The sequence below is a fragment of the Nannospalax galili genome, unplaced genomic scaffold, assembly GCF_000622305.1.
Source record: "Nannospalax galili isolate Female #2095 unplaced genomic scaffold, S.galili_v1.0 scaffold821, whole genome shotgun sequence".
Taxonomy (NCBI): domain Eukaryota; kingdom Metazoa; phylum Chordata; class Mammalia; order Rodentia; family Spalacidae; genus Nannospalax; species Nannospalax galili.
The window spans coordinates 1,630,384-1,640,780 of record NW_008345684.1 but is presented as its reverse complement, the minus strand read 5'-3'; the positions used below and the strand labels follow the sequence as shown (position 1 = coordinate 1,640,780).

The window sequence follows — 10,397 nt, the reverse complement described above, 5'->3', positions numbered from 1 at the left end:
TAGACCAGGCTGGCCTTGAACTCACAGATATCTGCCTGCCTTTGCCTCCCGAGTGCTGGGATTAAAGGCATGTGCCACCACGCCCGCAAAAAATTTCTTTATTTTTATTTTTTGTGCCTGCAGGTATGTAGGTGCACCTGTGTCAGGCAATGCCTGTGGAGGACAGAAGAGGGCATTGGATCCATGGAATTGGAGTTATGGATAGGTGTTAGCCGCCACATGGGTGCTAGAATTGGAACTTGAGTTTTCTGCATGAGCAGCCAGAGCTCTTCACCTCTAAGCCATCTCTCCAGCCCCTCTAACACTAGTTTTCCTCTGCTTTATTCAGGAATAAAATATTCAGTCATTCTCTCCACTGGATAAGGAATGATAGCCGAAAGCACCGAGTGAGAGTGGACCATCTAGTCAGTGTTTTGATCAAGAGAACAAGAACAAAATTTCTAAGAAAAATCTTGGCTTCATCAAGTCTGCTAAAAAATATATTTTCCATGCTATTAAAAAAACACCCTAGCCAAAGCTAAAATTAATAATAATAACAAAAAATCAGCCATCAACCTATTCATGTCATATATGTTTAAGTGCTAAGCGTTAGACTTGGTATTTGTTAGTCCACGCTTGACATTCAAGTGCTCAGTTATACTGAGGAGAATATAAGTTATCAAATGAATATGTAGCAGGTTAACAGATGAGTATGTAGATTTTTAAAATATTTTATTATTTTTATTTTAGGTATATGAGTGTATTGCCTGCATGGAGGTAAGTGCACCTGTGTCCTGCAATGTCCATAGAGATCAGAAGAGTATGTCAGATTTCCCTGGAACTGAAGTCATAGACAGTTGTCAGTCGCCATGTGGGCGCTGAGAATTAAACCCGGGTCCTCTGCACGAACAGCCAGTGCTCTTAATCACTGAGCCATCTCTCCTGACCCCTAGAGATTATTTTTGGATTTTAAAAGAATGATGAAATGTAGCTTCTTAAAAAGAGTAACTGAGTGAAAAAAAAAAAAAACCTTTAAACTGAGGACATTCATCATTCATCATTAGAAATACCAGTAGGCTCAGTACATTAACAATAAACATTAGCGCTTATTATATTTATTATTATCATTATTTTGAGAGACTGTCTTTCTATAGTCCCAGTTGTTTAATTATCCATGGAAATCTATAGAAATGAATGACTTTTCCTTTTGTTTTTCTGCTCTCATAAAGAAGAAACTAAAACAAAAGCAATACCTGTAAATAAACTTGGTGAATATGTGAAGATCTTTGGGGGGAAAAGAGAAGAAAAAATAAAGAATATTCTGGTTAAATAATCAAGAGTTACCTACATGCAGCATAAAATACATTCATACACTGCAAATAATATCTCAGGGATACAACTTTAAACTACTGTAAGATTAACAGGATTTCACATGTTTACATGAAGTTATAACTTCAAAGTAATTTTGCACACTAACTTTCTCTACTATCCAAAAACTTAAAGCACTACAGAGATACTCACATTTGAAGGTTTAAGTTTGTTAATGATTGTTGTTTTGCCACTATTATCCAGCCCAAGGCATAAAACATGAACCTCCTTCTTCCTCAGGCCAAGTAAGCCTGAAAGTCTGTCCAGCAATCCCATAATGTGATTTAAATATTTACAATGCAACTGCAAGGTGGGGGGGGGGAGAAGAATTATTATCCAAAGGCACCTTATATATGAGAAATACTGGTATATGCAAAAAACATTCTAAAGACATAAAACAACAGTGTAAAAGGCACATGCTTAAAACTTAAACTCAGTAAATAGAGCATAAGCTGATTACCAGAAAGGAGCCTTAACTGAAATCCAGATTGGCAGCTTATAACCCTTGGCAACACAGAATAATACCGTTGAAATAACTACATTTCTCATTGTAATTTATAATGTTTAAGAAGAAATTCTTGTTAGTTTCAGCATTGTTGAGTTTGCCAATTGAAGTTTTCAAATTTATTTATGAATGAGAGTCTGGGAAATCTGGAACAATACATGGGCAAAGAGGTTTACCTAAAAACTGACACTAAAGCTCTCAAAATAGGAGACAGAAAAGCAAAGAAAAACTGAAATTATGGCTGTATCTTTTTAACCACTAGTTAAATATTTATCTGAATCTAAACCACAGTTATAATTTGTAAGACTACGTAATCATAAAAATTTCATTGCTTGTGTTTGCTTGCAGGTTTGCCTCCAATTTGAGTTGGGTTTTCTATCAATAGAGACAAAGAATATTCAAACTGATTTCCCTTATCCTTACATATCTTTTTAAACCACCACAAATTAATTGGGAAGAATGGATATGCCCCTTCACAATTTTATTGAGTCTTAATAAATTAAATATCTGTCTTCTTATTGGTAAATGATGTGAAACATCCTACCATTACTTAAGAGCTTGAGCCATAATACTATTGTAGATTAAGAAGTTAATTTTAGAAGCTGAAGTCCATAATAGATATACAAGCTTCTATAAAGTCAAACTTCTTGGACCCTTTAATATGTTAACATATTAACATTTTAATATGGAGAGATGGCTCAGTGGTTAAGAGCACCGACTACTCTTTCAGAGGACCTGGGTTCAGTTCCCAGCATCCACATAGCAGCTAACAACCACCTGTAACTCCAATTCCAGGGAATCCAACACCCTCTTCTGACTTCCATGGGTATTGCATGACACAGGTGCACTTACATACATGCAAGCAATACACTCATACACATAAAATAAAAAATAGAAAATCAGATATTTTATTTAAAAAATGTTAACATAGCCAGGCCATAAGTTGTAAACTCCAAAAGATGGATAATGAAAGTATCATTTTTGGTAAGTATTTGTTCATGAGAACCTTTTCAGGAAATATTCCAGTTGCACATAGTTTGGGAAACCTGGTCTATTCTCTCATTGTCCTGTTTATGCACAGATCAGCATCATAATCTTTGAATTCTTGTACCACTATATATTTTGCCTTATGAAAAGGCAAATTTCTTTCATTAGTGGTTATTTTTTAAAGAATATGAAAAGTTTGCATACCTTTCACAGATTTTTTCTTTTTTTTTTTTTTTTTTTTTTTTTTTTTTTTGTACAGGGGCCCTGTAGCCCTAGCTGGCCTGGAACTCACTATGTAGACCAGGATGGCCTCCATCTCACAGAGTTCTACCTGCCTCTGCTGGGACTAAAGGAGTGTGCCACTATGCCCAGCCTTTCTTCAGTTTTGAGGAGAAACATGCTCTGAAAAAGTATGTTCTCTTGGACAGGCATACTCCTATGTTTTTCATTTCTTCTCCTTCCTTATTTTTGTTTAAGTTTGGAGAAAGGAAGATCCACTAGCTACTCAATAAGAGAGAAGATAAGGAGAACTTGAAAATCATAACTCTGAGCACTAAGAGTCAACCAGAAGGATTTGGGGTTGTATAATAAACAGTAAAAAGCATATATCACAAATCATTCTAAGTTACTTTTCCCCCTCTAATTTGCTTTACATTTCAAAATGGTCCTGTCTAAAATTTTAAATAAAATTAATTTATTGTAATGATCTCACAAATAAAAACATCACAAGCTAAATTAAAGTAGCCACAACAAACACTTTTCCAGTCTTGAACTCTATATAGCTCAATGAACGTCTAAGCAGTTGGAATAGTCATTCAGAAGCAATGGAGCTTTGCTTAGAGTTTTATACTGTCACCATCAATTCCATTTTTATACACTTATCCACCACAAAAAAGGAGAAAAAATATGACAGAATTGAAACTAGGAAAATAATAAGCTCTATATCTGTTTCATGACACATCTGTTATAAACTTTTAAAAAATTTTTATTTATTTTATGTGTATGAGTGTATTGCCTGCATGTACATAAGTGCACCCGTGTAGTGCAAAGACCTCAGAGGTCAGAAGAGGGCATTGGGTCCCCTGGAACTGGAGTTATGGTTGGTTTTTAGCCACCATGTGGGTGTTGGAAATAGAACTGGGATCCTCTGCCAGAGCAGACAGTGGTCTTAACCACTGAGCTGTCTCTCTCCAGCTCCATGTTTAAACTTTTTATTCTTTTTGTCTTTTTTTTTTTTTTTTTTGAGACAAGGTCTCCCTATAGCCTCAGCTGTCCTGGAACCCACTATGTAGACCAGGTTGGTCTTGAACTCACAGAGATCCACCTGCCTCTACCTCCCGAGTATTGAGATTAAAGGCATGTGCCAGCACCCCCAGCATGTTTAAACTTTTCAAAGAAAGTTATGATTATACCAGGCAGATCTTTGTGCTACTGAGGCCAGTCTGGTCTATGTAGAGAGTTCCAGGCCAGCTGGGGCTACAGGCAATCCTTGTCTCAAGCAAAACAAAACAACACAAAAGTATGATAGTGGTGGCCGAGTATGTAGCTAAGTGGTGTAGTACTTGCCTAGCATGTGCACAAGCTTGAGTTCAATCCCAAGCACTTCAAAAAAGAGAAAGAAAATGAAAAAAAAAAAATTCTATTGGGGCTGGAGAGATGGCTTAGTCATTAAGAGCACTGGTGAAAGTTTGGTTTCCAGCACCCAAATTGGCTGTTCACAACACCTGTGAAATCCAGTTCCAAGAGATCTGACACTCTCTTCTGGTTTCTGCAGGCAATGCTCATGTGCACAAACTCACACACACATACATAATGCATACACACATACACATAAAACATAAAAATTGGTCTAAGAGAAAGTTAGAAAGCTGACACTTAGATTGTCTTAACAGGTAAGCAGAATACCATCTCAGATAGCTTAGAAATAAAATATACCACCGGGTGTGGTGGTGCACACCTTTAATCCCAGCAGGCAGAGGCAGGCGGATCTCTTGTGAGTTGGAGGCCACCCTGGGTCTCCATAGTGAATTGAGGCCAACTGTGGCTACAGGGAGACCCTGTCTCAAAAATACCAAAAACAAAAAACAAAACAAAACAAAAAACAACAACAAAAACAAAAAGCAAAAAACAAACAAAAAAACCCTTCAGCTTAAAAATCTTTCTGTTCTGTATGACACTGGCAGAACTGATAGCTAAAGTCAACTTGATAAAATGGAGCAACTCCTGCACTTGATCAAGAACGCTTGGGTTTGAATACTGCCCTGCCACTATGTGTATTACTTCTGAATTGTTTAGACTCTTTGTACTTCAGATCTTTAAGGCAGAGTGTTAAGCACAGGGTTTAACGTTGTTCACAACCTGGCTCTGATCTTTTATATTTCTCATCTCACTGTTTGCCTCTGTTTATATACCAGCCAAATTCTCCTGGTTGCTCTCTGAGAATTAGCTTCCCCAAGGATTACTGGTTGCTAGAAAAGCACTGAAAAATTAGCATGTTATCCACAAGTAATCCCTTGGAGGTAAACTGCAGAGAGAAACAGGATTGGCCAGAGAAAACCCAGGAATAGTACTTTGTAAACTTTAAACATGTTAGTTGAGAGGACTGTTGTGCATTCTTACTACCCCAATTAAGCAATCGTATTCAGCTTTAAATTTATGATCATAAGGGACTGAAGAGATGGCTCAGCAGTTAAGAGCACTGACAGTTCTTGCAGAGGACCTAGGTCCGATTCCCAGCACCCACAATAGTGGCTAACAACCGTTCATAATTCCAGCTCCTGGGGATCCCACGCCCTCTTCTGACCTCCACGGGCACTGCACAACACAGGTGCACTTACATACATGCAGGCAACACACTCTCACACAAAAATTTAAAATGAAATATTAAAAATTTTGATAGCGAGAAATTTCAATTAAACTGCCCATACATCATATAAAAAGGCCTAGCTTGGGCAGTGCTAAAATCAAACAAGCAAGCAATCAACATTCACCCAAACCATTTAAACTCATTTTCTAGGCGTCTAAGTATTCAACGCATATGTTCATTTCTTTTCCACCTCTCACACATTAGAGACACTAACTCTCTCGAAATGAAAACCATGGGAAATAGCGAAGAATTTTAAACCAGGCAGGAAGAAGGTGACCTCTGGCTACCCGGGTGCAACTAGCAGAGAACAGGTAGGTACCGGGAACCTTTTTAAAGAGATGGACCGACCGTGGTTCCAGGGTTCTACAAACTCAGCATCACTGCACTGCACACCCGACTAGGGTGAAAATGATGCCATATAAATTATACCCAACAGAGCTGAGCGATCAGAAGTGGAGACAGAGAAGGCGGAGGGAGATAAGATACCTGATCTTTGAGGGCAGTCCGAGAGCCTGGGGACTGCTGAGAAACAGGAGTGTGCGAACTGCCGGTATCCGACTCGGGTTGGGATCTGCAGGCAGCCTCACCCTTCTTCTCGAGGCCTCCACAGGAAGGTCCCCTTGCCCCGACCACAGCCGCCACTCCAAGTTAAGAGAACTGGCGGCGTAGGCCCAGGTAGGAGCATCAGTGGCTGATCACGCGCCCCAGCGCACGGCGTACCCTTAGCAACAAAATCTCCTTCCGGTTCCGAAGCCACGCCTCCTCGGCCTAAAACGTGCATCAGGGGTGGGTGTGTTCTAGCTCCTGCGACTGAAGGACTCTGGGTATAAACGGCCCTAGAGCGTGAGCGAGCTCTGTTGACAAAGGGAGCCGCCAATTTCCAGAGAGTCTCAGTGCTGTTGCGACTGGGGCATGATGGGAGTTGTAGTCCTAGCCAGGTGGCGCGCCGGGCGGGCTAGCTGGGGCACCCAGGGTTTCCTGGCGCCCGTGCTCTGAGTGGCGCTGAGAGCTAAGCAGAGTCGGGGTGGCTGAGGCTGTAGGACACAGCGATGTAACGACGACGGCATGAGGTGGAGCTCTGCGGCAGAAGTGTTGCCTCCACCCTTCGCACCGACTCCTGGGCCGTGTACCAAGCCCTGAAATACAGCTGTTAATTTAGGCAGGGATGGAGAGAAGCTCCTGTAAAAACTAGTACAAATATTGTTCACTAAAAGAAATCCGAGACATTATTTGGAATGTGTCCATGCCCTGGCTCCTAGCTGTCCCCCCTGGAGACTTTACCACTATGCATAAACTTGTGATTGGATCACAGACCTCAGGATCAGATAGGCTGGTGGCCAGGAAAAGTGCTAATAAATAAATATTTGAAGTTACCTTGTTAAATTAACTTGGATTTTATAGTAATAGAAATAAGTTATCCTCAAATTGAAAGTTTTTAGATAATACATTTTCCTTGACATATTAAGTTTTCCAATGGACAGGCTACAGATGCAACAATTTTAAAGGTCTACGAGGGGTTTTTTGGCCAGTCTTTCCAGCTGCCTAGTTTTATTAACCTCAACAAATGCCTTTCATGACACACTTTCATTAAAGACAGTTTATCTATTTATTAGCAGTATTATACGGGATTTTATTTTTCTTTTCTCAGTAGTGCGTTGACTACCAGGTTTTGGGATTTATTTCTAATCTTGATCTATTAACTGAACTATAAGAGTGAAAAAAAGAAACGGGAAGGAATTCCATCAAAGTAATGTTGGTGAAGACGGTTGTACATGTATGACCATGGACTGCTTTTTCCAAATCTCCAAGTGTTTTCACAGTGGAAGCATAGTTCTGGGCTCCTTTTTAAAAAAATATTTTATTATTTTATGTGTATGCGTGTATTACCTGCATGTATGTGAGTGCATGTTTTCACAGTGGAAGCATAGTTCTGGGCTCCTTTTTAAAAAAATATTTTATGTGTATGCGTGTATTACCTGCATGTATGTGAGTGCACCTGCGTTGTGCAATGCCGCAGAGGTCAGAAGAGGGCTTTGGGTCCCCCTGGAACTGGGGTTAAGGACGGTTTGTAGTCACCATGTGGGTGCTGGGAATTGAATCTGGGTTCTCTGCAAGAGCAGTCAGTGCTCTTAACCGTTGAGCCAACTCTCCAGCCCCTGGGCTCCTAACTCTTATGGCAAACACCGAAATGAACAAAAGAGTATGCCTACAGATCTAAAAAGTATGGACATAAATGTGAAAAGTACTGACAATAAATGTCCTATAAAAGTAGAGAATGAAAATATGCTATGCTTTATTCAGTGGTCAGGAAAATTAACCCTGCTTCATGCTTCATCTTCTTCCCCCTCAAAAAATTATTATTTTACCTTATTTAGTGGTTTTGAGTACTAAAGAGAGAAAGGAAGTGCTAGGTAAAAAGTAGCCGAAAATGGATAGAGTTGGTTGGGAAAAGGCACCAAGAAACATAAAACTCTCAGCAGGATAGAGTTTTATTTCACACGGATTGTGCCTGGGGCTTTTATAAGGGGGCTTCAGGGTGCAGAAGGAGGGAAGTTTTTTGGAAAAAATTAGGAGGGGGCAGGAAAAGCGGGGCTTGTAAAACCAGCGCTTTTCCATCTGCCAGCCAGGATGTGGGTCAGGAAGTGTTTATTTTTTGTCCTCTTAAGGAAAAAACTGCTGTACTAAAGGGGCTCCTGAAGTCTCTGGTTAATAGGTGGAATCTGCTTATCTTGTCTTTGGAGGTCAAAGGAAAGGAAGGCTGCCTTTTAGAAGAGGCTGCTTCTGTTGACTTCAAAGATCAGGATGCTTATCAGCTCTGTTCCCTTTTCTCAGGGGCTGTGAGATTCTGTTGGAGACAGGGAGGGATACTGTGATCTGAAATCCTAATATTCCAGCCTTTTGTGTTATAGGATAGGGGGCACCATTGTCATCTTGCTACTTCCTGCTGGACAAGGTCGACATGGGGAATGGCTGGATTAGAGATCCACCAGACCGCAGGGGTTCTCTCTCCCTGCATCTAAACAGGGTCCTTGATGGTTGACAGGTGTTCATATACATGTGGCGGGAAGGAAAATAACAACTGCTTAAAATTAGTGTTTCAGATTTGGTCCTGAAAATATCTGTTTTCAGATTTGGTCCTGAAAATATCTGTTTTCAGGTTTGGTCCTGAAAATATCTGAAGAGACAAGGAGCAATGGTTAGCACCAAAGTGATAGAAAGCAGTGGGCCAAGTAAGGGCAGAAGCCAAGGAGTTAATCCTGTAAAAATATCCCATTGAGATGACTGTTGGTACTGGGAATTTTTAAGTGAAAGATTTTTCACTACCTGTTTGAGTTATTCTATATCATGTTTGACCTTACCAGATTGGTTGATAAAATAGCAGCATTCTTCACCCCCCCAAAAAAATACAGTTTTCTGCAGTTAATAGATCCAGGGCTCACCTGTTCTGGAGAGCAACTTCAGCTAGGGAGGATAATTGTTGTTGTAGAAACTGGATTGACTGGGCTGTAGTTTCCACTGTTGAGGTGAGTTCCCATCTGAGGTCCTCTATTTCTTGGGAGAGATGCTGGGTTGAGATCAGCGTGTGTCCCAAACCTCTGCCATGAGTCCAGTGGCTGCCACTGATGCCACCAGGCTGACTCCTACCAAGACTGCCAAGGTGGCTGACCTCCTTGTTCTGGTCCTTCTTTCCCTGTGGATAAGACATCATACACCTCTCCTGGTGTGTATAGGGTTAGTTTGGGAATGAGACTGACTGGAGTGCAGGTGTCCTCAATCTGTGGAGAGCTGCAGGAGTATATTTTAGAGGAACAGAGAAAGAGTAGTCCCGAGATTAGAGAAGTATTGCCCTTAATTGTGGAATTTCGGCTTGATGAATGTGGGCATTCAGAGGTTTGAGGAGTCCAACACTGTTTTGTCAAGAAAAAGGGGAGGGGCAGGCAGGAGTCCTTGTATTAGGGGTTCCTGAGAACACTGAGTAGTAGCCTGGGGAGTAACATTGTAAACTCGGAGGGGGATGAGAAGTGAGCCCTGAAGGGGGGCACAGAGGAAGAAAGTGGACACATTAGCACTAGAGAAATTCCTCAGGAGATTAAGCAATAAAGTGAGAATCCAAAGAGAAGCTTTGGGAGGCCTTGAAGCATTGAAGCTGCTTCATTGTTAAGCCCCTTGTCTGATCCAGGACTTTCATAGCCTGTTGGGGCCCTGAGTCCTGGATTGTCTTTTTTATCTTTAATTGCCAAAGGTCTATAGCAGCCGCTTGTGTATTGGATCCCTGCTGCAGCAATGTGGTCCCCCACCCATGAGTGTGAGTTAAGTATTTTGAAGACCACTTCCCCATAGACTCCTTGTTTATACTGATTGTGTCTGTGTAGGATTGAATCCCTGCTACACTTAAGATCTGCCGGGTCAGTTGCCTGAGTGAGTTGGTTTGTGCTTGTTCTGTATCTACCCCATCCCTCTTTACCCACCTCACTCAGCCAATGGTAGTTGCAATTCCATGAGGGGCAGACTTCCTAATTGCCCAGGTCTCTGCATTCCCTTTTGGTTTGATCATCTATGAAGCAGAGGAATCTGCCATAGTAGGCATCTATCATGTCAAATTTAAGACAAACAGTGTTACATGAAGAAAGTGGGCACGTAGCAGAGCTAAGGAGCTCGAGTTCTCGATTTCTATTAATATTCCACATTTCA

The 10,397-nt window shown here is 40.9% G+C and overlaps 1 protein-coding gene across 2 annotated transcripts in view; it reads right to left on the bottom strand.

Annotated features, from left to right (window-relative positions):
* Arl6 (ADP ribosylation factor like GTPase 6) overlaps positions 1-6,464 on the bottom strand; it is a 31,256-nt gene extending 24,792 nt beyond the window's left edge. Inside the window, exons 1-2 of one of the 2 annotated variants that reach the window (XM_008841733.3) lie at positions 6,192-6,464; positions 1,501-1,650 (exon numbers count right to left, since the gene is read on the bottom strand). In XM_008841733.3, coding sequence (XP_008839955.1) covers positions 1,501-1,623 — 123 coding nt within the window. In that variant the 5' untranslated portion in view covers positions 1,624-1,650; positions 6,192-6,464. The remainder of the gene's footprint in view (positions 1-1,500; positions 1,651-6,191) is intronic. The other variant, XM_008841734.3, reaches the window with a different exon arrangement.
* Positions 6,465-10,397: the final 3,933 nt, after the last annotated feature.